Source organism: Salarias fasciatus, chromosome 6, assembly GCF_902148845.1.
Source record: "Salarias fasciatus chromosome 6, fSalaFa1.1, whole genome shotgun sequence".
NCBI classification, from domain to species: domain Eukaryota; kingdom Metazoa; phylum Chordata; class Actinopteri; order Blenniiformes; family Blenniidae; genus Salarias; species Salarias fasciatus.
In genome coordinates this window covers 40,688,677-40,714,710 of record NC_043750.1, presented here as the reverse complement: position 1 = coordinate 40,714,710, position 26,034 = coordinate 40,688,677, and the positions used below count along the sequence as shown (strand labels likewise).

At 52.7% G+C, this 26,034-nt stretch overlaps 1 protein-coding gene across 2 annotated transcripts; it reads right to left on the bottom strand.

The window, feature by feature from the left end:
• Positions 1–149: 149 nt before the first annotated feature.
• On the bottom strand, positions 150–25,561 carry si:dkey-237i9.1 (SEC14-like protein 1). Of its 2 annotated transcripts, XM_030093858.1 has the most exons (17): positions 25,273–25,561; positions 23,641–23,730; positions 9,898–10,047; positions 9,686–9,817; positions 7,643–7,771; positions 7,003–7,276; positions 6,821–6,930; positions 6,534–6,723; positions 6,053–6,141; positions 5,714–5,784; positions 5,026–5,197; positions 4,797–4,931; positions 4,570–4,704; positions 4,106–4,357; positions 3,812–3,990; positions 3,315–3,341; positions 150–1,951 (listed from the first exon to the last, which is right to left on the bottom strand). In XM_030093858.1, the coding sequence occupies exons 2-17, from the start codon at positions 23,701–23,703 to the stop codon at positions 1,846–1,848; spliced, it is 2,214 nt and encodes a 737-aa protein (XP_029949718.1). In that variant the 5' UTR covers positions 23,704–23,730; positions 25,273–25,561; the 3' UTR covers positions 150–1,845. The 2 variants fall into 2 exon arrangements, with proteins under 2 accessions (XP_029949718.1, XP_029949719.1); XM_030093859.1 differs by lacking the exon at positions 3,315–3,341 and having other exon boundaries at positions 25,273–25,560.
• Between the last annotated feature and the right edge of the window lie 473 nt (positions 25,562–26,034).

The window sequence follows — 26,034 nt, the reverse complement described above, 5'->3', positions numbered from 1 at the left end:
CTTCCTTTACTCGTTTCATTCTGACACACACTCACTGCCTCTCTCACACACACACACACTCACACACAGTGTTTTTCTCCGTAAAGCAGTTCATGTTATTGCAGTTAGCGACGTGTCGATGCCACAGGGAACCGTGAGGGAGTTAAAAACCTGCAGTTTACTGTATCAAAACCAGACGGTGAGTCGGCTCCTGCCTTCACTCCTTTTATTCCATTTTATTAATTTTTTTTTTTTTTGCTATCAGCTGCACTCAGTTACCATGGCAACAGCATCCAAAGACTCTTGGCAATAGTGATGGTCTCAGTCCCGGACGCTCATTAACCAAATCAACTGGATTTTTATTTTATTTTTTTGTATAAATGCTGCATGTTGAAATGTTGTTTGCGATGTGTGACAGCGGTGACCCGGAAAAACAGCAGAAAACAAACAAAGCCAACACGTCTCTAAGTGATGTGTACAAAAGGCTAAAATGTTTTTTTTTTTTATTGACACATGGCTCTTAAAATGGCTAAATCTTAAATATCTGATGCGTCAACCCCCCGGTAACAAACCCGCGACGTAACATTCACCCATAATGCACTCCAGTCTACCTCGCTGAGGAATAAAAACTAAACATGGCAGTTCCGCCCAGTTACGCCACAAGCGGCCAAACTCAGGCATTTCATCGGCGGCGCGGCCGGAGTTCCTTTGTGCAGACGGGAGAAACCGGACCCTGTGGAGGAACGGAAACACAAACAGTACGCAGTTCTGCTCGGCTCTCCTCTCACTGGTGGCTCCCTCGGACTGAACAGGCATTTGTGGGATGAGCGGCGGAGTGCGGGATGTGTCACAGCCCCTGGTGGGAGTCTGCATGTTCTGCCTGTGCAGACGTTCCGCCAGACGAGCGGGCTGGCGCTCCTCACTTCACTTAAATAAACCAGTCCAACAGCTCATCCCTCAAATGCATGTTCCTCACAACTAGTGAGAGAATCAGACCAAACAGGAACCTCCTCTCTGGGTGTCCAGGAGAACGTCCGGCTCCGACTTCCTCTCTGGAGATGAGGGGAAAAAAAATGCTTCAAGTGCCTCAAATGTCCTGAGCAGACCCAGCTCACCTGCCCTGACCCCTGACCCCCCCAGCCCCATGCCCCTGATGCCCCCACACACCTCCACGGCGTCTAGAGAGAGTTCACACAGTACAAAGTCAAACTGCTGTTATTGCTTCTGACCAACGTCAGTCAGACCCCGACAAAAGCTTGAAGTGGCGCGACGAGAGGTGACAAGAGCCCTTGTGTGTGTGTGTGTGTGTGTGTGTGTGTGTGTGTGTGTGTGTGGCGGTTTACAGTGTGTGTCTGGAATGAATGGGAACTGTTTAAACTGTCTGCAGGTGATATTTGACCTACTTACGACTTTGGCTCCGCCCACATCTGATTGACAAACAGCACAAATGTCCTGGATCAGTGTGTGTGTGTGTGTGTGTGTGTGTGTGTGTGTGTGTGTGTGTGTGTGTGTAACAGTGCCTCCAGTGTCGTCCTGTGGTGCGGCCGCTCCGGGTGGAGAGTATTGCTTGGTTTTGGGCTGGTGGTGCCTCGGAGGCGGCGCTCGTCGCCTCTCCGCCCGGAGCGAGACGCGATGCAAACATTCGGCGTGAATCGTCTGGTTCGAGCTGCGGCCCGGCAGAAGCGCCAGGCACCAAGACAGACCACCTTTGTGCAAAGAATCAGCCCTTTATATGGTTCAGTTTCAGTTTCCTGTCATGGGGTCCACAGAGTCCAGAGATGGAGACGGAGACGGGGCCTGGGTGTGGACGATGAGCGCTCTGGAGGGTGGAGCAGGGTGGAGCAGGGTGGAGCAGGGGGCCCTGCTCTACCTGGAGATCATGGAGCTGGACTGGGACTGGTTGGAGGACGTGGTGGCGGCGCTGAGCTGAGAGAAACCGCTGTGGCTCGACTCCAAACTCGTCATCGAACCCCTGGAGAGAGAGAGGGAGATAGAGAGAGCATGTGAGTGAGCAGCAGACCCCCCGCAGCTCGGTGCAGTGTGTGCACGGCCGGAGCTCAGGGTGCAGAACCATGCAGCCACATCACACCTGACGGGACTCTGACAGCATCCTGGCTTCAAAACTCGGTGATGCACCAACAGCACTCTCTCAGGTGTGACACCCAGGTGAGTGCTGATCAAAGGCCACCAAGTCTAATTTATACTTCATACGGAAACAATGTAGGAGGGCTGAGCAGCGCCACAAACCTCAAACAGCCTCCGTGTTAAAGCTACTTCACCTTCAACAGTCCTCCAGTGTGTAGAGTCTATCTACACACTGCGCTGCAGACTGTAGGCCGAGCTGTTAGTGAGCGAATCAGTCAGAGTTTAATCATGTTTAGCATGTAGCATGCCTGGTGTGTGAGCCTGAAGCTCTGTAGCATGGAGCACAGCTTGGAGAGACATGCTGAGCAGAGTTAAACCTCACTCTGATGTTTCTGATCCCAGCGCCCCTCAGAAAGCATCATTTTTGAGTCGCAAGTTTCCCTCTTTCAGTTAGCGGGATGAAACTTGTTGACAATGAATCTTTTTCATGGCCTTATTAGAGAAGGTGAAATAATTGTGGGGTTAGAGTGAGGCTGTGGAGGCTCAGCGCTTCTCAACCTGCAGCTGCTGTTAATTTGAAATATTCTTTTAATGTCACATGTACTCTTGATCTGACAATAAAAGCCTGAGGACTCTTTTCTGGATGAATCTGAACTTCACTGGGATTGCTTTGAGGATGTTGTTGACAAATCGACCTCAGACGGTGGATTAGGAAACTGTCAGTGGTTCCTTCAACCCTCAGACGGAGATCAAAAGGCTGTGGACCCGCTCTGATCTCTGACTGGCTCAAACAGCAAGCAGCTCCCTCTGTTTTCCAGGTCTCAACTCCCCGTGACCTCTGACCCTGCACCGCAGAGGCCCCGGACCTCAGGCTGGAACCCGCCGAGCCAGAAGGCAGCGAGTGCAGTGAGAGCAGAGTGAGCAGAAACACAAACACAACCGGGGATTTGTGTTGAACTTCAAACAGGGAGACGTGTTTCCAGTCAGCGCCGCCTGGTGGACGATCCAGATAACTGTTAGTCATGCAAGCAGGCAGGTGTCCCGGAGCGGCGCGCTCCGCTCCGACGGATCCTGATCGAAGCGACGGCGTCCCGAGAGCAGAGCGGCGGCGTTCTGCCGAGCCACAACCTTTAAGTTTAAAGCTTTAGGAGGCAGAAGCAGCCAGAAGCAGCATGACGGCGAGCCCAGGGTAAAGGAGGGAGGGGGCAAACAAACACCCGGGGGGGGCAAACAAACAGCGAGCCACTTACAGACTCTGCACATCACAGCAAGCCGTTCTTCACAGGAGGAGGAGGAGGAGGAGGAGGATCGGACAGAAAAAGATGGATTAACAAGGTGTTGAAGGAGCGATGCGTCCTCATCTAGAAGGAGAACGACTGAGACCTCAGCAGGTTTTCAGAGTGTGGGAGGCTGTGTTCCCGAAGAGCAGCGCCCTCTGGTGGACTGAAGGCACCGCTACAGTTCTACACCAAGACGGGGCAAATATGAAAGTTTTCAAACTGTTCTTTTCAGATCGTAACAGAAACATGGGGGGGGGTCGTCCTCCCACACTCTGAAAACCCACGAGGCCACTTCTCCAGGTTTCAAACATCTCGGGTCACACACGGCTCTAAGAGGGAGGATGTAGAAAGAGGGCAGCAGTGAAGAATGAGTGGAAACTGAAGCTACAACAACTTGAAGAAGAAGAGGACATGTTCACAGGACCTGGACGCCAAACGTCCGTCCGGGTCCCCGGCTCGTGGCCTACCTGAAGTCCTCGGAGCCCAGCACCTCGGTGTAGTACATGACTTTGCACTTGTGGGAGGAGACCTGCAGCGTGGCCAGCACGTCGTCCACCCGGGGCAGGTTGGTGGCCGAGCAGGCCGGCATGCTGTGGAACTTCCACTGCAGGATGTAGAACCCCGGCCAGCGCGTGATGTGAGAGCCCTGCGGAGAGGACAGACCCGCGGACGGGGCGCCGTCACCCTCAGTCTCTGCAGCTGCGTCTCAGCAAAAGGAGCCTTGAAGCCCCGCCCCCCCCACCGCGGCCCGGGACTCTCACCTGGACGCTCTCGCCCTCCTTGCAGGTGAGCGGCGACTCCACCATGCTGTAGTCCTGGCCCAGGGTCCAGGACTTGTCGATGAGCTGGACGTTGTTGCCCCCGGGCGAGGCGATGCCGTGGGTCCCCAGGGGGTCTTTGCGGGGCGGCTGGGGGGCTCGCTTGGAGTGGTAGATGTTGAAAACCACGTCGCCTTTGCACACGTCGAAGTCCCAGGTGATGACGGAGGAGGCGTCGATGATCTGGATGAGCAGCTGGAGGAGGTTCAGAGGAGGCTCTCAGCTCCGCTTCACAACATCAGCTTTATAGAAGTGCGTCTGTCCCTGTTCTAGAGCTCGAGCAACCTGCAGGCAGGCTGTTACACAAGGTGCAGTGAGGCGTTTCCACCAGCAGGTGGCAGAACTCTCCACGGCGCTGTGAGCTGCCCTACATTCATTTCCCTCCACCCTGTTGGGTGGGGGCTCACCTCGTGGGGCGCTCCCTTGAAGATGCTGGCGCTCTGGTAGATGGTCTCGGTCCACAGGCGGACGTCCTCGTTCTCCAGCTCCTCGGCCGTGCGGTACATGGACTTGGGCACCAGGCCGCCCTCGGGCACCTCGCACTGCGGCGTGCACAGACACGCAGAGCGGAATGTGGGTCAGCGGCGGCGGCGGCGGCGAGCCGACGCAATGTGGGCGTGTGCTCAAAACTCACCATGCACTCCCCTCCCAGGAAGTCGGGGATGATCTCCTTGTCGATGTAGTCCAGCAGCCCCCCCGGACCCTGGTAGTCGTTGCCTGCGTAGATGAGGAACTTCTTCCGGGTGTTCTCGTCGATGAACGGGCTCACCTGAGGGCGGCAGGGCAGAGAGGTGGATGCTGTGAGGAGCCGGTCTCGCCTTTCAGGAACCCGGGGGCTTCATGTCAGAGTGTGAGCTGCTCACCAGGGTCCAGAGCACTGGGAAGACCCTGGGCGCTCTCAGGATCAGCAGCCGGCCCAGGGTCTCGGGGTAGTTGGCCTCCACCACCTCGATGATCCTCAGCAGCGCCTTGACCCCGGGCCGCCACAGGTGACGCATGTTCAGCCCCTCCAGATCCACCAGGCAGGTCCAGCAGCTACACGGGGGGGTTGGGGGGTCGGGGGGGGGCAGCGTGAGGACAGACGTCACCAACATCAACATGACGTCTGTGGAAGTCTTAAAGAGTTTCATCATGCTGTTACGGGACACTCTGGAAAACAACTGCAGCGCTGCGTGCACGGGCACGCTGCAAAGTGGGTGTGCTTGTTTTGGAATTCATCAGATTCTGAGTCCATGTTTTGAAAGTATTTTCTGTTTTTTTTCAAATTAAAAGCACTGTGATGATTTTCACCCATTCTGAAAATCTTACATAAGAAGTAAAAAAAAAAAAAAAAAACCTTTCTGCATGTGTGAAATGAGAAGTGGTTCGTGTTTTCTGTGACGCTGGTTCAGGAGAAACAGGAAGGAATGCGGAAGTTACTCAACAGTTTCCCAAGAAGGAGGCTGCTCACAGGAGGGAAACCAATCCTGCATTCATCTGAGTAATGTGACGCTTCGGACGGATCATCGCATGCTTTTTGTTTTGTCTTCATCTCTTTACGGGAGCAGGTACCTGATGGGCCGGCCGAACACCTTGGTGTTCTCCTCGCAGCGCCTCAGACCCTCCTCGTTGATGGACAGCACCTGAAATTACAATCGACATCAACACAGCGGAGTGTTGAAGACTTCCTGCTGAGCAGACACACTGAGCCCGGCTCCTCCAGAAAGCTCTAATGTCTCGCTTCACACCCGGTCTTTATAAATAGACGGACTCCTCTAGCATGCCGTGCTCTGTTTACATCCTGCTGGTAATCAGCTGGACAGTAATTCCCTCAGCAGTAATCCAGCCTGACCCATAAACCCTGAAGCGGGCCGAGGCGGGCCGAAGCCGGCCGGCGCTCGGGTTACGTACGTGTCTGAGCAGAGACTCCTCTCCCAGAGCGCGGACCAGCCCCTTGGTGTCCATCTGTCCCAGCCTCAGGATGTAGAGAGGACGGCCGTCTGGGACAAAGACAAAACAAATCACCCATCAGACCACCTCGGCGTTCGGAGGACGGGCCGTCACGTGGCCGAGCGCGCCCCGGAAACGCTCCCGGGCGCGCTCGACGCCGGTCCCGAGCAAACAGGAAGAGGATAAACACGCTCTGAGGTGAAAAACCCAAGTCAAATTTGTCCTGGAAACTAAACCCGTGATGCTCCCGAGACGCTCTGCTGCCTCCAGGCGACAAGCGGCGTTAAGTCAATGAGCAGCTCCAACAAATAACACTGAGCAAACACACGTACGTGTGTGTGTGTGTGTGTGTGTGTGTGTGTGTGTGTGTGTGTGTGTGTGTGTGTGTGTGTGTGTGTGTGTGTGGCCAGCACGTGAAGCTTCCTTCAGTCAACACACCCACCTCTGTCGTGGTGGTGCCAGCCGCCCGTGTAGAAGTCCTGCAGCACCTGAGGGGAGGTCCAGGTCTCCAGCAGGTAGTCCACCTGGTGCTGCTTCCTCCAGGTCAGGGACTGGCACAGGATCTCCCGCGCCCGGTCCATGTTGAAGTCCCGCGCTCGCAGGAAGCGCAGGATGTGCTCGTCTTTAGGGATCTCCACAGAGAACGGGGCAGAGGAGCATGTTATCGCCATCATTGCCAAAGTGTAGAGACAGTTTTCACAGCGCCCTCTGCCTGCTGGGAGTCCTCACCTTCCCCTTGTGCGTCTCCTGCAGCCACTGGCGCAGGCGGATCAGGCAGCTCTCCTGCAGCGGCGTCAGGTCGCCCAGGTAGCGCTTGATGTAGTCTGCATCCAGCTTGTCTGCAACACAGAGCTCAAACTCAGGCTGTCGCTCGTCTTCCATCAGGGGAGTCTCGTCCGAGCAGCGCTGACCATCAGGTGTGCCGGCCGAGGTTTCCGATTGGCCGTCCGCCGGCAGCGCGCCGCCGTCCTGCTTGGCGTCGTGCGCGGCGCCGTCCCTGGCGTCGGCGGCCGGCGGGACGGAGGCGGCGGGCGCGGCGGCGGGTTTGGGGAGGGCGGGCGCGCTGGCGGAGAGGCTGCTGGGCCTGGGGAGCAGCTGGGGGAGGGCGGAGGGACTCCAGCGGGGGACGTGGGTGATGCCTTCGTCCTCCAGCTCCTTCAGGTAGAACTCGATGATCTCTTTTCCCTGTGAGGGACACCAGAGTGAGAACACAGCCGCTCCCCGGGGAACATCACACACATCCATATTCATCCAGTCTGAAGCGTCGGGTAATAGAAAACAGTGGAAAGAAGAACAGGCTGCAGTGAATGAGGGAGATGAGTCACCGTTCAGAAGACCGCCGTTCCCTCGCACGCATTATTCAAGCTCATTCATGCAATTACAGCGTGAAGTGAGTGGACCCGCCCTCCACCAACATCAAGGTTCATCTGCCAGATTAATCTAATTTCTGCATAATCCACTCAGCGGCGGCTGCGTGACGCCGTGAACGCTGGTTTGTGCACGTTGGGAAAGTGGAACGTGCGACGGCTTGACGGGCGGAGCCTGTCGCACCTTCTTGATGCTGCTGGCGTACTGCTTCATGGCGATCTTCTCCACCGTGCTCTCGAAGCCAAAGAAAGACTTGATGTCCAGACTGGCGGTCTGCTCAAAGCACGTCCAGTCCTCATTGTCCGGGTGGACCTGCAGTCACACACACACACACACACACACACACGGCATTATTTCACTGTACACATATGCAGAAGCCAGATAAGCAGGTTGCCATGGTAACCTCACACCCAGCTTGGCTGCACGGTGACGCACGCAGAGCGGTGTTTTCACGCTGAGTGGGAGTGTGTGTCAGCCTGTCGGTGGATTTCACACATGGGCCGCTCGCCGTGAAGAAACGACAAACAGCAGACAGCATCACACACTCCTGCAGAGAGGCGGAGTGAGCAATCCAGATGGAGGACGGAGGGTCGCCGAGGGTCGCCAGACCTCAGACTGACTCAGGTACGTCTCCTCCACACCGTAAATCACCACAGCGGTGATGAGTATCAGGCAGACACTGAACATTTCGTGCTCAGCGCTGAAAGCTGGTTTGCTTTAGTTTATCTTACATCAGCTAATCTGCGAGAGCAGAAGATTCCTTCCTTCATGTTTTCACTTCTCCCTCGTCTCTTCCTCTCCTCAAACTGCTGCAGCGTCTCAACCTGTGCTTTACACTGGAAGGAAGCAGCGGCGTGTGTCTTTACGTGCGGCGGCGGCGGCGTCATGTGGAGCCGAGACGCCGCAGCGATCAGCCGTAACATTATAACCAGTGAGGAGCGCAGAGCCCTCGTCGGGGCTCCGGTCGGGGGCGGGACATACCACGCTCTGAACATTTTGTCCTCAGGGTTCATGTGCTCCAAAAGAGCCGTCAAACTCTCGCTCTCTCTTTTCCTTTAAGAGGCTGCATAGGTTCAGAGTGATCTCAACGTGTCTGCAGCAGCAGATGACAGCGCATAGAGCAGCAGGCTCAGCCTAACCCCGGAAACTCCAGGCTGTTCTGAAACTGTTCAGAATCCTTTAAACCTGCTGCTGGAGGTGGAAACCAGCGAAGCAGCGGAGTCACAGTTACCCGCTGAGCGGAGCTGACGGACGGGGTTATATTTTCATCCCTGCCTACTGAAGAACGTCGTGCTGCTACAAATAAACGCTCCAACTGCAGCTCAAGCTGCTGCACAAGTTCTGCTGTGAGAGTATCAACGCAGCGGTGTGCTACAAAACGAGGGCGGAGTGCAGGGTTGGTCTTTTTCAGTCAAGCATCAACACATGGAGAGCTTCATCGCCACACTCCAAATGATCCCAGGTTGGTTAGCTTCCTGAACCGAAGCTGTCCGTCCTGGTTACTTTTAGCGCAGCGTGCCGAGGCACTCAGTGAGAACCGCCGCGTGGCCGCGCGCCTAAAATTAGCGCCTTAGTTGGTGGGAGGCTAATGCGACGTGCTTGACCTCATTAACTGGAGCACATCCTCTGGTGAACGGACAGATCTGGAGTCAGAGTTGAGGAATTAGCGTAGCGGGGAGGAGGGGGGAGGGACGGGAGCGTGGGCCGGTTCCAGGTTTGTGTTTGTGAGCGTTCAGCCAGAAGGTGGAGCGCTGAATAATTCAGAGGCAGAGCGGAGCTGGAGGAACCTGCAACATGCCGGACGCTGGTCTGAACACAGCTCGCTCTGCGGGAGGCAGCGCCGTACAGGAGCTCAACAACAGACTGAACACGACTGAACACGACACAATCTGTGGAAACCACTGAGGAGAGGAGAGTGGAGATATCTGTATGAACGGCTGAGCCTTCATCTGATGAACTATATCAACTCATGTTATTATGTCACGCTGCTAATTTTACCGATTGTAAAAAAAGAACCAAGTTGATTCCCTGGTCTACTGGAAGGTTTGTTTTTAAATGAGCTGCTTTGTAAACGCTGCCGTGTCTGAAGTTTACTTCACTAACATCCAGGTAAACAGCTCTCAGTGCAACGCTGCAGTCCAGCCTGATGAAAACCGTGCAGCCCCTAGTGGACAGACGTGGAACCGCCGCGTAGGAGCGTCGGGTGTCGGGAGGAGCGGGACTCACCGAGTAGCAGCAGGTCTCGTGGATGATGACCCTGTTGGAGAAGGTCTCGTTGTGGGACTCGATGTGCAGCGTCCGCTCCTTCCGGTTCAGCGTGTTCCTCTGGATGAAGTAGACGTAGTCCACGCCCGCGATCTGGAACACAGACACGCCGCCGTTAACGCGCCGCTGCCGCTGACCTGTGGGGAAACCGCCGCCGCCGCCACAGGACTCACTCTCTTCAGCAGCCGCGGAGCGTCCACGTCCAGGGCGCAGCGGCGCTCGATCTTGTGCGTGGCGCCGTCCTCGCTGGTCTCCTCGTCCACCACGTCGCTCGCCACGAACATGGGGATGAGGTGGCACGTGGGGAAGCGGCGCTCGTAAGCCTGAGAGGAGCATGAGAGAGGGGGGCATGAGCGGAGGGTTACAATCTGGAGAAGCATTTGTGAGTGACTGGAGAGTGAAGAAGAGAGGAGAGCTTTCAGCGGCTCCACTGTCCTCCTGATGCCCGACAGATGAAGCCTTTATGGATCATTCAGGCTTCTTAAACACAGAGTCACAACACTTTGTATTCTTTGCCCTTCAGATGTTAAAGAAGTGATTTGAGCCGTTCGGTTTCTCCGGCGCTCAGACTCAGTATGAAGACCGAGGAGATTTCCAGCATTTGGAAATAGTTTATAAAAAGAGAGATGGCTGGTCGTTGTTTCCATAAACACACCGAGGAAGCTGAAGACGTCTTCAACAACAATAGTTCTCATGTTGCCAGCTCACATAAAACCACTGGACAACGCTTCCTGTATGTTTGGGTAAAGAGCAGAACTCTGTGCTACAAACCAGTAAGAAGTCAAACAAAGCTCCTTTAACTCGGCGCCATCACAGCGTCTCGCTTCGGAACGGCCCAGACTCCATTTAAACGCTTTTTAATTGCTTTTTACGAGTGAAGTCTGGGAAACGGGCGGAGGCGGGCTCAGTGCCCCGTGCCCGGAGCAACGCGCCGTGGACAAAATATGTGCGCTCATGAATGCAAAACACAGTGGACAGAGGTTATGCAACAGAGCGGCGGTGACACAACGTGCAGCAGCGGCGGCGGCGGCGGCCGGTTCCACCGTGACCGTCACTCTTCTGAGTGGCAGTGATTGCATAAGCGGCGACTCTCCACTGGAGACTTGAGAGGAAGCAGAGTCAGGACAGATGGTTAAGATAACTTCAGCCAAAATATAGTCAAAACAACGAGGAAGCCCGAGTCTCTCATGTTGTGTATCCTACCAACAAGGGATTTCCTCCTTCTTACTGGCTGGAGTGAAACTCGATCCTGAACTGTAAGCTCAGGTCAACAGAGGGCACAGTGTTGTATAATAGTCTTAAGGAGGGAGAGATCTGACCCCGGCTCCTCTCTGAAGACATCACCACTGACATTTCCACGTCGTGGAGACGACCAGCTGCGTTACGCTACGAAAGCTGAGGCTGTCCCGGCTGGAATCAGAGTAAAGTCAGGACCTTGAAGGAGCTAGGCACGGCATTTCACTTCAGTAGCGGCTGTACGTTCAGCTCTCCGTAGTTTAATAATTATCTCATATCAATAAGGACAAACCACCACACAGCTAGTCACTGGCTACTGCTAACTCCTTCCTGACTGGGGAAACAGAGCAGATGAACGTGAGACATTCTCATGATTTCCTTTCAAGAAAGGCAGCAGTAGCATGACGAGCATGTTCGGGCCTTGTGTTCAGTGTGTAAATACTAGGGGTGGGACGAGACACAAATTTCACGGGACGAGATGTCTCGCGAGATTGAGTCCACGAGATCGAGACGACACGAGACCGGGGGGGGGGGGGGGGGGGGGGGTTGGTTGGTGCTAAGGTGTGGGGGGCAGCGCGGTACTCACATGCAGCGTCGGAGCATGGAGTGTCGGGTCGGAGTGCCCCTTGTACGGCCACGTTGCCCTCCGCTCTACACTGCGCCCGAGGCGGCTGCCTAGTTCGCCTATTCCCATTCAAACCGCGGTGCACAGACGACGCCATGACTGCATTTGCACTTCATGCCACTAGGTGCGCTGTTTGCATGTTCAACCTTATTTTACACAGACACCACAGAGGAAGAAGGGCGCCGCAGCCGCTGCAGGCTCTCTGCATGTAAAAAGAGTGTGAGCCGGTAAGACGTGGTAAAATGTTCATTGATGCGATGCACCGTTTTCTCAATAAAAGAGAAGAACTGAACGATCGTTTCCGCACATTTTCTTTACGTCGTATCAATTAAATTGTATCACAAGTAGTTTGTGGACTCAAAAGACCAAGATTCCTTGCACATAGAACATGCGCAGAACAGTATTTCATGTCCTTTTCGACCGGATTTTTAAATATGAATATGGGCATATTCAGGGGTTTGCATGTGTTTATATGGCTTTGCGCCTTGTAATGTATCATTCCGTCAATATTCCAGTTAATAAAGAGTTTTTGCCTTGATATAAACTTACTTAATCTCGCGGCATTCGATCTCGCGAGATCTCGCGGCATTGCGATCTCGCGAGATCTCGTGACACGAGATCTCGTCCCATCCCTAGTAAATACTCATTATGAACAGACTGAATGGTGTTTTCGATGGAGAGTCGGACCAACTCGGTGCTGAGTGAGGTTAATAACGGGAGGAAACAGGCAGGACAGAGAGAGCGACACCCACAAGGCTTCTGGTGTGGGCTTCCAGTCAGCTGAACGCTTCTCACAAAGGAGCTGTGTTCTTTGACTTCCATGAAAAACCATGAAATGAATTAGCTTAAAGTTCAAGAAATGAACTGAAATAACGTTTGAGGCTCTCATCTGGAGCGGGGCCTCGTGACGGCGCCTCACTTTCTGATCACAGTCGCTATTAAATGTTCAACCTTGTTGTTTCCACACAGAGAGCCTTGAGACTGTTTAGCATGTAGAGCGGCAGCGGCAGCTCCGGGCAAGCCGCCGCCGCGCGCCCGGACTACAAATCTACTGAGCTGCCCGCCGGCCGCTGCCGGACTGAATGCTGAGCTCTGTTTTTCAGCCTCGCGCTCTGGAACTCTGGGCCTGTGCTTTTTGTACCGCCGTCAGCACAAACGCAGTGCGCGCAAACATCAGTTTGGACCGTCACAAACAGCCGCACGTCAACAAACTAGGCCACAATTGGCATGTGTCTCCAAAAACACCATCACTTTTCATTCAGACAATGGGCTGACGTACTGTATGAGCCTTTCCATCAGACTAACCCGCAGAGAGGAACAAAACCCTGAACAAACAGCTTCCAACTGCCTCCTAAAATAGCCAGACTGTATTGGTATCAACAACAGGAAGCAGGAAGGTGGCGGTGCCAGGTTATTCCTGAAGGTCAGAGGAATGGAGGGGAATGGAGGGGCACCCCACGAGTCTGGACTGAACAAACAGAAACCCCAGCTGATGAGAGGTCTGGCAGGGTCGATATGTGTACAGGCCTCCCTCGATTATCCGGACGGAGCACCTGACCACAGGTGGCGATCGTGTGACGCACGGCGCAGGTAGAGCTGTATCGATACCCGTAATGAGGGCAGAGGTCAGATGCTCATTTCATGTCCTGCTTGGGGGGATTCTGATTTACACCGACTCCACGAACAAGTCAGAGCAGCAGAGACGGGAGGGACATCGCCCTCTCGTATCCACGGCGATGAAACACTGACGGACGCACCTCGACCGGCCGAGCCATGAGTAACGCTTCCTGGAAGCCGGAGCGAACTTTATGTGCCTTTCTGGGGGGCGAATGGGAGACGATACGGAGACAATGCACGGTTACTTAATGCCTTCCTTTCACAGAACAGCGTTTCTCCCAGTGGACGAGGGGCGGAGGGAGAGAAAACGAGGCCTGCTGTGGGAGGGACGCTCCGGGAGACACGCCGGCCACAAAGGGCTTCATGGTGCATGAATAACTGCATTAGACCAGGACTCCAAGAAACTCAGCAACAGGCCGTTTTAAGACCTAAATAACCGTTTGAATTACAATTCCCTGGTTTCTTCAGACTGACAGTTAAAAAGAGGTTTCTTTTGGTTATTTATTGCAGTTAAAGCAGCAAACTGGATTTTTTGGGACAATGAACTAATCAATTACCAACAAATGCTGGAAAACAATCATCAGCTGTTGCCTCAAAACAAAATTACATGAATGCTAAAGTTAACGTGACCCTTTGATATTCAATAAACCGTCGATATTATTTATATACAAGCACAATAATTAAAACAACAATGACAGGCGAGCCATGACATTTAAACAATCAGATCAAGTGAAAAACAGTCATTAATTCATAACTCTGCCACGTGTTGCAGGGTATTTTCAGCCACTGGTCTGAACAGGTCTGAAATTGGACGATCAGACTGTTGATATCGAGCGCCGTGATGGAGATGAAATAATGAGGCAGTGAAACCTGACGATGTGAGGCACTGGGAGAGCAAACAGGAACCAGCAGGACTCTCACCAGGACCAGTCCAACTGGTTCACTGGCAGGATCAGTCACCCAAAGCCAACACACACACACACACAGTGTGTGTGTGTGTGTGTGTGTGTGTGTGTGTGTGTGTGTGTGTGTGTGTGTGTGTGTGTGTGTGGGGGGGGGGGGGGGTGGGGGGGGGGGGGGGGGGGTGGGGGGGGGGGGGGGGGGGTGTAAAAGCTTTCCAATGAGGTCCTGGTCCCACATGAAAGCTCCTCTGACACTCAGCTGTAAACCAGAAAGCAGGCTATGACAGACGTGTGTGAGAACACACACTGCCTCACGGCCTGCTGGGCTGCAGAGCAGGTCGAGTGCTCACGCTGAACCCCGTCCAGGGGGAGGAGCTTCACTGTTCTGCCTGATCAGCTGGAGGTCAGAGGTGGCGACTGTTACAATTCACCTCTGCGATTCCTGATTTATCGAAACACGAGCGTGAAGGAACACACACCAGTGGACGCTGAAAGCAGCCAGCAGTTTGACACACTCTGGCTTCCAGAAAGTGTCTGATGCTTTTCTGAGACGTGCAGTTCTGACAGACATAACTTGATCCAGCTGTATTAAAAACCAAAAGCCAGAGACTAATGAGACTAATTCTTCGGAGATGATTTATAGACGTTTGAGTCCAACACTGCAGCAGTGGAGCAGGGCTGCTCACTATCACCACTATTTATCCTCATTATGATATCAACAGGCCCAAAACACACTTCACTTCAAAAATCATAAAGAACTTCATGAATTATGCGTTGATGGTCCACATGATCTCAGCTGTTTGTCTGGGTTTTGATTTCGTTGTTATGAAAGGAAAACAGTGATCTGGGAACACTGTATCAGACGACGGTATCGCTTTAATTACTGGATAACGATCCGCACAGATTAAACCACCACACCCAGCCTCAATCAGCGCTCAGACTGGTCTGGACAGGAGCGAGCCTGCCAGCTGTATCAGGTTTCATGTTCTGTGTGTGAATGTCAGCTCTGCAGCCAGGAGCAACATGCCGCCGCTGTGGCTGGCACGCCGGCCGAGCTTTGAGAAGCTCTGATTCTACGGCTCAATGCTCGAGTTTTCTCAGCTCGCCCGACGTGAAGGTGAGACCGGAGCCGGCCCGCCTTGGGTAAACCCGGCCGGCCCGCAGGACTCAACGCTAACCAGACCTCCAGTTCCTCGGCAGCAGTGTCACTTCTCCGGAGATTATGAGGACGGTTGTGTAACAGAGACAACGGCGCTCGCAGGTCGACCTCGGCTATTTTTAATCATCTGGCTGGGAAAAGGAGAACATTTCGGTCGGGGGCACTTTTGAGATTAACATACTTCATGAGGACAGCTTAGAGATGGAGTCAAAACACACCGACAGCAGCGCGGCGCCTCGGAGGAGACGATGCCACTGAGAAACAAGGCCACTGTGGAACGAGAACACGCCGCACTTTATGTAAGACGCCAGCAGAGCCTGGCGGTGAGCGAGGACCGGTCGCGGCGGGCTGACGTGGGCCGCGCCGCGCTCGGTGGCAGAAATCATTAGGCGTTCCCACCCACTACCTCGGGCCAGAGCGGAACGCCGTCACAAACGCCGAGGCCCGACGCCGCGCTCGTCAGACATCCCTCATTTAGCCAATAATTAATGGGACCGGCGGCGTCATCTTGTTCACGCGTGCTGTCTGGCGGACAATCAGGTCATCACATAAAGACTGTGAGGCCCGCAGATCAGTGACTCACTCCTGGATATCAGGAGGCCTCGCCACAGAGTCCGTATCTGTGCTCTTCACTGGTCCTCACAACCGGAGGACACACAGGCAGGCAGAACGCTGCGGAGGGTTTTATTTCAGAAAGCAGACCTATAAACTCAAAGTGGGTCAGTCATAAGGACGGGGAAAAATCAGGAGGAAGGAGGATCTGAATCGGAGCAGGGCGTCTTTAACTTGATCCAATGAAGATGGGAGTGTGGAAACTCAGTGGTGGAACTATTCAGTTCCCTCACATTAAGTATCATAAGTCACAATTTAGGGAGATAAAATCCATGAAGCGGTTACCCACTGTCCTCTGAAGAGCGTCAGCAGCAGAATACCGAGTCCTTCATGCTGGCAGTGGCTTTCACACTCTTTACTTTCAGGTTTCAGTAGGTAAAGTCTTTTAGACTTCGTGTTTATGTTGCAGTATATCAGAATCAGAATGCACGATAGAATATTTTAAATTATTTAATTTTGCAGCAATAATGCAGCAACAGCATTACCTGCAGTAATCCTCCAGTCGACACCGTCAACCTTTTGAGGCTTTATTTAAATCACCGACGCAGGCTGTCGCCGCTGCAGAGCTCAATAAAATCAGCTATTTGAATAACAAACTCAAAGTCGGTGAGCCGGTGAAGGAGCTGCTTTCACTGCCCACACGGGGAAAACTCAATTCAAAGCCTTCTTTATTAAATTACACCTGTCCGTGTTATTGATGGAGATCAGTGTCAGTCCCAGTCTCAGTCTGAATCCAGATGAACCCACTGCTGGATGCAATATGAGCCACTACTAATCGCATCCATGTTCCTGTCAGCTAAAACTAGGCCAACCAGTTACACACCTTCCAACATCTGACGCTCCATAGGTCCTGAGCCACGGGCCGGCTGTGTTCAAACAGTGCTAATGCTCTGTTTGCTCTGTACTTTACAGGATATTTGCTTTACATCAGACTTCAGGCTGTCCGTGTTGCTGCAGGCAGAAAATTAAATGCAAATAAGTCGTTCAAATGATCTGGCCGCACAAACAAAAGCATGAGGATGATGGTAAATCTCCCCAAACGTCCGGTCCAGAGTCTTGTGAGCAAAGGTGTAGACTTCATGCAGGGGTAGGAGAAAGAACAAGCCTGTGATTGAAACGATTTAACAATAGAGTCTTTGGCCGCCACATGCCATCCGCCCACTCCTCTCCTTCCTTTGTAATGGCAGAAGGGCCTGGAAGCGCCGAGCTGGAGGGAGGAGGGGGAAATCTGCCAAGTATGCAGACCTTATATAAACGTACGGTCTAAATATTTGGTGGGCTGAGTAATATGCTTAACAGTAGTGCGGTTATGCAAGCATGACTGCGTCCAGCGGGGAGCAGAGAGCTACGGGGAGAGCCATCTGTGGACAGTAACGAGGAGAAACGCTCAGAAAACCACAACTTAAACATATTCCTGAGATGGGAAACAATAACCTATTCACATTTAAATATATAGAAATCACAGTCATGTCTGCACAATATTTATTTACTGTAAATGGCAGTTCTTTCGTTGTGGGGTGGCGAATAAAGCCTGTTTAGAATAAATAAAGCCTGTTTTGACGTCGATATGCCTTATGAATTGTGGAGTTTTCACTCTAGTTTTCCCCGTGCCGTCGTCTCGCAAAACAACTTTTCACCACAAGAATCTGCTGAAGGAGCAACGACGACGGCTGGAGGACGTCGTTACTCCGCTGTGGTGTAGTCAACCCGATCAGCAGGTTAACAAAATCTGGACCACTAACTCACCAGCAGCCTGAAAACCGGGCGAATGAATGGCTGAAACGACGCAACAACACAGTCGGATGTACGACGGCTGCATGACTGTAATCTAAGCGAAGTGGGTCAAGGTTCCACCACAGCTCTGACGGTTGAACTCGTGTACATTTCACCACTTCCTAAACCTGAAGATGAGCTGAAAAAAAAAAAAGTTTTGAGTTCATGTTTGGTCCAAATATGTCAGAAATGCTGTGCGCCCCCCGGAGGAGGGCTAACTTTAGCACCACTGTACACCGAATTAGAAATCCTCTTGGGCACGGCCTGACGAGAAACCGGAGCAGCTGAATTATCACCCAGCTTTACAGTAAAGGAAAGAGAGATGCTGGCAAAGCAGATTCCCGACCCTCATTGGTCATCCTGCCGCCTGCGCTGCTGCACTCGGCTGATTCACTGCTATGAACCTCCGAAATAATGGTTTCATTTCAAGAACAGAAGAAAGAACGGATATATTTTTGCCTGAAACTGCACATTAAGAAAGTGGCAGCAGCTCACTGAACATTAAAGTCCAAGTTGAAAGAGAAGCGAAAGCTTTCACCGCTCCACGTATATGATGAAGGGATGAAACGGCAGCGAGCCTATAAATACAGAGCAGCTCCGTCACAGTGTATGAGACACATTCACTTAGCGGCTGCATAGATCTGAGTCACGATCCATTACCGCCACACTGAGTGAGCGCAGTGCTCGGCCCGCCGAAGGCTCGTTGTGTAAGAGTGTGTGAGCACACATCGGCCTGTGCGGGGCTGAGGGAAGTGTGTGTTTATGCGTGTGTGTGTGTAGCTGAGAGGAGCTGGGGGAGGGGAGGGAGGCTCCGGAGCGGCATCTCGACCTTGCAGCAGAGGAAAAGGGTGAATGAGTGTCCTGGCTCCCAGTGAATGAATCCAGCTCCAGAATGTTCCAATAGGCTGCCGGAGTCACGTGGCGCCCGGCGCCGCTGTGCGGCACTCTGCTGACGCCTGTGTGAAGCATCGCGCCGCGCCGGGAGCCGCTCTCCCCGACGCACGCCCCGAGTCTTCACTGTTTTTGGCGAACGTGATCCGGGCCAGTGAGAGGATCAGACGCTGCAGGCGCAGCTGCGACGGGCCGGTTCAGACCAGCGCAGGGGGATTTTATGAATCGGAGCAGACAAGTGCATCCGGGTACAGCGCCGCTGAATGCACCAGCTGAATGATGCATTCATCAAGATTAATTACAGAGATAATGCTGCATGATTTAACCATGGAGTGCTCTAAACTCAGTGTGGAAGGCAGACGCTCTACACAGGGAGAGGCTTTCCAAAAGAGCCATTTTCTGATACGAGCAGTGCTTAACTTTTTTTGTAACTGACCCAGAATTCAACAACCTTTCTGTTTGGACATGCAGATGTCGTGTAAATGGGCCTCAGGGTTTGGATCACCTCAATGCCAAACATGCAGCTGCAAGCAGGGACGCTGTAAACGCCCACGTGCAATTAAACTCAGCACAAAGCCAACGATTAATTAGAAAAGTCACGAATATCTTGAAGGGAGCGGGTCCATTCGATGGCCTTCTTGCCGTCCCATGAGGAGCTTGGTGTCTGTCAATAATTAGCAAGAATGAATCATGTGCGTTTCTGTTTCTGTTTTCTCCTGCTCCTTTTTCCAGTGAAAACATGTCAACGTGAAAGAAGAAGAAGAAAAAAGAAGAGCCGTCTGGAGTAAATAAATGACCCAATTCCTGTGACACAGCGAGTCTAACATGTGGGAGACCTGTGATTGTATAAGCTGCCGTGTTTGGAGGTTGGACCGCGAAGTGAGAGGAGTCGCCGGCGAGCACGGCGCTCAGAGGAGGATTAAAACAATAGAGTAAAGCCCAGGATGCTCCAGACCTGGTCAGAAGTGGGTCAGGACGTCACCCAGACCGGGCCGCTGCGCTCCGCCCTGAGCCAGGCGACGCGGCCGGGATGAACCCAGTTTAGAAACACTCCACAATGGATCAGAGCGGAGGATGGCCCAGATTCCAAACAGCGGCAGAAACGCTCCGAATGGAGACGTCAGACAGGAGACCTGCTCCCAAAACGCTTTTCACTGCACCTTCACTCACAGCATCGATTGTTGTTATGCTAAATATATCTGTTCTTCTTCTTCCGCCGTGCTGTTGGAACGTGCTGCTGCAGCACAGCGAGGACAGGACTCCAACACGCTCTGAGCAGCTGCTTCCAGCACAGGAATGTGAGAACAAAGTGTGCACGTTTCACGCTTTCACCTTTCGACTCGGCCCGAGATGAGCAGACCCTGTGGGCGAGCGGAGGCATTCTGAGAATCTCCCGTCAGAGCCGGCGCCGTTTACAGTCAACGCCGAGACTAACAAGCAGCCCATACAGTCCGGGGCAAGTTTTCAATCCTCCTTTTGTGCACTCAGAATAGAAAACAGAACATCTGTAGGAAAGCTGTTAATGTGAACTTTAATGAAAGACACTCGTGGCTGATTTTCCGTCCTCCATGCTCTTGAAACCCACTCGTCCATCAGAGGGAACATATTGAATCTCCACAGCAGGCTGACTGCAGCGCTCCTTGATGGAGATGGTTTAGCCACTAAGAAGGAAACGCCCCCTTTTGTTGACGGTGCCAACAAGTCCAGGGACTTACACCGCCATGGGACATCCTGTTCTGTGGGCCAGGGGTGGGACCCGGGCGCCGCGTCCCGGTGGATTAGCTCCATGCCCGTAGGTTTCCGTGGAGAGGCCTGTGCGGCGTGTGAACTGGTTACGGAGGTGAACTCCGACAGCACGGAGCTCCCGGCCTTCCTGTTCCTCTGTTTTCGCCCCTCCTGAGGGTCCTGGACTCTCTCTGTATCCATGGACGTGCTCTGGAGCGCCGGCCTCTGCGGGCCTGGAACAACAGCACATTCCTCGGCGACTCCCCGAGGACGGGCCGGAGGCTCCCAGACTGCGGCGCTGCCATAATGACAGCAGCAGCATCGCCTACATTTCCTGTTATTGAGATGCGGCATCAGAGGCGAGCGCCGGCCGCGGCCGAGCACGACGCTTTCCTTTTATTTCATGCAGATAAAAATAAACTGCTGTGGACTTCCTTAACTCAATCACACATCCTGTGCCTTGAAAAACAGCCCGACTAAAGCCGCTTCAGCGCTCCCCGGAGCTCAGTCCGTCCACCGGGAGCAGTGTGGGGTTCAGTGCCTTGCTCAAGGACATGTGGACCGATCGGGAATCGAACTTGCCCTTACAATTGACAGACAACCTCTCTACCCACTGAACCACAGCCGATTTCATCCAGAAGTACAGAGTAACTGAATACAGCAAACACGACCGGAGCTCCAGGAACAGTCAGTGGAACCAGTGTGAGATCTAAACGCGTCACGCAGCACAAAGACTGAAAACAAAACAAAGGCTTCCCTTCGGCATTCCAACTGAAAGAGGGCCGGTCTCACGGACGCCCCGGGGCAGCTGGAAGGCAGCATTAATGCAGGTGTGTCCCAGATGGAGCAGGTTCACCAAACAGGTCCAGAAATACAGGCAGTTCTAAATAAAGGAGGGGTCGGGCGTCTTCAGCTTCATTTTCCCAATCTGACAGTCAGCAAAGCATCAAAATCGCTCATTTGAGATACAAAGCCAAAAGGTAATCGGAATACCGGTTAACGCCTGAAGTGTTCAATTTTAACATTTAAACATGAACATTTCATGAGGAAACGGTGGAAGCATCTCACCGTTTCACGTTTTGTTGAGGTTTAAAGCTTAAAATCCAAACAGTGAAGGTGAAATAACAAGTCTATAATGGGCTTTTTTCACTTAGACAGGTCCTTTGAGTGGAACATTTTAGTCATTTTTCACTGTTCGATTGGTAAAATTCAGTCAATATGTAGCCTCTAGGTGGGGGAGGGTTGAGGGTTCAGTGCCTTGCTCAAGGGGTGAGACGAGAAAACCAAACTGTTGTCCACAGAAGTTGTAAAAGCAGCTGTCCAAACTATTAGCTGCAGTCATGAGGAGACGTAAAGCCGCTGTGAAGGAATTCCTTCAGGAATTACCCAGAATACCAAGCTTCAGAAGGTACAGCATGCACCCCAGGACCAAAACACCCGGGGGCCATCTGGATCCACGCGGGTCTGGGGCGAGCTCGAGGTGCGTTCGCCAGAGGTGGTGAAGCGCCGACTCGAGGGATTTAACGCAGGAATGTAGAGTCTGGAGTTCAGCAAACCGCTATTTCAAAGTGACGCAAAAACCAAACATGGAGTCAAGTGGAGAGAGGACTCCAAATTCCTCAAAGCAAAATGTCAAACGCAATCCTGCGAGAGGCGACGCACAGAAAGCTGTTCTTGTGAATATTTCAGAAGAACAGAGAGAAATCAGGAGGCGGAGCGGAGCTGCTCTCGCTCTGCAGCATCATGAGACAGACGGAGAGAGGAGGCAGCAGGGTGCTGAGGGGACTGGGGGGGTTTTCACTGTCGCGCTGTGCCGCAGCGGCGGCGGCGGTCCTGCCGGAGAGGAAGTGAGCGGGGGAGAGGCTTCACGGGGTTTTCAGCAGAAGGAGCCAGAAAGCGTTGTGACGCACCATCCAGCCCTGCCTGCAGCGTCTGCGCGAACGCTGCAGAGAAAGTCACAAGAAAGCAAATGCACCAGAACTCCCCCTGAACTGACCGACGACAGTGTTTCAGCCCTGCAGGGCGATCCGATGTGGACCGGGACCGTCGGACCGCGCAGGTCTGCCTGTTCACCACTGTCCGAACAGACCCAGGTGGACGGAGCCACTGCGCCTCTATTTATAGCTTCCTCTGCGCCTGCTGCTCAATCCAGGCGGCGTTAAGTAGATTTAGTCTTCCTGCTTCCTTCTCATAGTCATTTCCATTTAAAGAAAGCAGCACCTGCCCGTCGCTCGCTGTCAGAACCAAACGACGCTTCCAGCCACGTTTCAGTTAAATATCCACATTAAAAACAGCACATTTCATTGTCTTATTATTAGAGTCTAACAGTGAAGCTTTCTCAGAAGTTTCTTTCACTTCCTGCTTCACGGATCAGTTTATGGTTGTTTACCAGCTCATCATCACTGAAGCAACAAAACCAACAGACAATAAACCTGGAAAGAGGCTCGCGTCAGCATTATTCCCTTTTTAAATAACAGAACTCTCATTTTCCATCCACCTGCCAAGATCAGTTTGAATAGGTATCAATCTATAATCACAGACTGTTTAAACAACGAAGATTTACTGCTGATGAAAATGTTTGGCTGCAGCTGATGGTTAAATAATGAAGCAGAGAGGGAGCTGTGTGGTCAGGAGCGAGCAAGCCGCCTGCACTCAGCTGCTTCTTGATAACAGATCATAGAAACAATGCAGAAAACCAGCCTCGTGTTCAGATCTTTAACCCAGCTGCACTGCCACACAGAAAAAGAGGATATTAATGTGTGTGTGTGTGTGTGTGTGTGTGTGTGTGTGTGTGTGTGTGTGTGTGTGTTGTGTTCAGCACAGCTCGGATGGAGGAGGAGAGCTGCTGACGGAGACACTTTGAGCAGAAACAGGACGTGAACACGTACATCCAGCCTGCAATGGACCGCCGCTGGACAGGACCAGCGCCGAGTGCTCCCATATGGAGTGTGTGGAGTGTGTGGAGTGTGTGGAGTGTGTGGAGTGTGTGTGGCCCCGCGCCTCAGTGAGCAATGTCTGACCTCTGTACGGAAGAGGGAGCGAGTGGTTTCAGAGAGCCACGTGACACCAGACGACCTCTGATTCACCTGTCTGGAGCGCTCACCTGAGCTGTACATCAACTGCCGCTCCTCAGAGTGTGTGACGGTGAGCGAGTGTGTGAGGATGAGCTTCACCTCTCGGAGCTCAAACCACATTTCAGGGTTTTTTTTATTCGCGACGTGGACGAGCGCCGCGCCGCTAACTGAACATGCTGCAATTCAATGAGTCTCTCCCGAGGCCGACCTCTGAATCGCCCACCACCGTTACATAACGCCACATCTCCAGTCATGTTCACGCCGCCGGCAGCTGGCTGCCTCCGCAGGTGGAACACACTCACCGCCATCACCAGCTCGAAGGGATGCTTGTACACCCGCACGGGCGACTGGTACTTCTGCACCATGATGGGGATGACGGCGACGCCAACAACCTGAGAGAGAGAGAGAGAGAGAGCCAGGTTAAAGCCACGTCCACACCTGTGTGTGTGTGTGTGTGTGTGTGTGTGTGTGTGTGTGTGTGTGTGTGTGTGTGTGTGTGTGTGCGTGTGTGTGTGTCCCGGGCCGTGACCGAGGGGCCAATTGATCAATGGATGCAGCGTTTTCCGCTCGTTAATCACAGAATTGAACCTCAGCAAACTGCTGAGGAGCCACACCGGTCAGCCGTAACATTATAACCACCGCAGCTCGGATCCCAAACCGACCCTCAGTCTCTGTAAACAAATCAGCACCGATGTCTGGGAGCTTTGGGATTCATATTTCCACATAACACTTGCTTCTTTTTCCAGAGTCAACGTAGCGTTGAAACAATGAAGTGAACTACAGTACGTACGTTTTCAGCACAATCTGGTGCAGTGGGAATCCATCGAGGTGGATTTTTTTTTCATGTTCATGTGATAAAAGAAATAAACTGTCCGTGACTGGCCTATCCTGACAGCTTTCGATCAGACGTATCATTACATTGAGCGCTATCCTTCACTCCGTGCGTCCATCAATAAGCCTGCCGCCGGTTCACTGCCTCTCTTTGGATTTCTTATGATGGACACAGACAGAAGAGCTGCACGTTTGGATGAAATGCTCACACACTGCTAAATATACCCCTCCTCCTAACGGGTACCATGGAAAACACACAGCAACTGTCCTTCTCTTCACCTGTCAGTGGTTATAATGTTATGGCTGGTGGGATATGTGGTCCTGACGAAAACACTGGACAGATCAACCAGATTATTCAAATGAGAGGACGTGGCTTCATCTGGTCCTAACAGCTGGAATCATCAGATTTCACGTCAAAAGCCCAAATTTCACATGAAATCAACAAAAAAAAAAGTCAGAATTTACAACTGTGGTAAAAGATTTACACACCAATAAAACCAGGCGTCAAGCGCATGAAAAGCTGTGTGTGTGTGTGTGTGTGTGTGTGTGGGTGGGTGGTCAGGACAGGATCAATCTAAAAGCAGGGCTGGTGTCTCAGAGGTGGACTAACAGGAGGATGAGGACAGGAATTCTAATGAGCCCATCAGTGTCCCGTGCTCCGTCCTCTACCGGGACTGGGTCTACCGGGGACACTCCAGCCTCTACCGGGGACACTCCAGCCTCTACCGGGGGACATTTCATTACCGTCATGGCTGAAGATCCGTCAGCAGCTTCAGAAACACGTCAAAACATGAATTCGGCGAGCGGCGGACAGTCTCACCAGTTTAAACAGATTGGACAGAGGACAGATCGTCTTTTTCAAAACAGGCAGTCTAATAAAGTGGTAACTCATCTTAACAAAGCTTTAATGTTTTCCTCTATAGGTTCTTAACGTCATAAAACCGTTTGCACTGAATAAATCTGAGGGTTTCACTGAAACAGGCTGTGAAGTGAACATAAAGCATCAACATTAACACTCCGGCGCTAGCTAACAAACAGCGCTATGCTAGGAGGAGTGAACTCCCCGCCGCTGACCGGACCTCACCCCCCGGACCTGTCCTTACCGGCTGGGCAGGAGCGGTAGGTCGGGTTAATCTCGTCGGTGTCTTCTGGAGAGGTTATCCGAGCCAGCTCTGTCCATTCCCGGTCTGAATCTCTCCACCGGTTGACCACGGTTAGCCCCGTGCTAACGAGCCATGTAGCGGGGGGCAGAGCCAGCTAACCGGTAAGCGGGACCGGGACTAGTCCGGTCCGGTCCGGTGCGACACAGGGGCCGGTCCTGAAGTGGTCCTGTGAGAGCGGCGGGGACGAGCTGCGGCTGCAGGAGCACTCAGACCCGGTCTGTCCCGGTCTGTCCCGGTCCGTCCCTCTCTGTCGCTGCTCCCCGCCTCCCACCGTCATGCCTCCCGAGGCCCCGCCCCCTTCACCGGACTCGGATTTTTCCACCGCTCGGTGCAGCGCGGGGCTCCGGGTTGCCAGATCTGATGACTTTCCGCGCGACAACTCGATTGCCTGCAGTAGATCAAATATTAAATATTAAATTTTAGAAAACATTAATAGGTTCACTTCCTGTCTGTGGATGATCGCAGAGAAAAACTGAAATCTTCCACAAGAGCGAGATAAACGAGAGGAAAATAGAGGAAATATTCACTTTATTAGGAAATGCCTTTAAAGACCCAGGCTCAGAGGAGGAGAAACCTGCAGAACCAGACTCAGACGAGGAGGCTTTTTCTCTATGGCAGGAAGAGAAAAAAGCAATAAGAATTATCAATCATAGCGACTATCATGCACCAACAAATCCTCTTTTCATTAAAAACCGACTACTC

Bases quoted from the DNA above. Each gene is read 5' to 3' on its own strand.
- si:dkey-237i9.1 (XM_030093858.1), bottom strand. From the start codon at position 23,703: ATGGTGCAGAAGTACCAGTCGCCCGTGCGGGTGTACAAGCATCCCTTC. The intron at 3,991-4,105 runs GTGAGAGTCCCG...TCCTCTCCGCAG, and splicing joins AGGAGGGCGAGAGCGTCCAG to GGCTCTCACATCACGCGCTG. The intron at 3,342-3,811 runs GTAGGCCACGAG...CCTCCTGTGAAG, and splicing joins CTGGGCTCCGAGGACTTCAG to AACGGCTTGCTGTGATGTGC.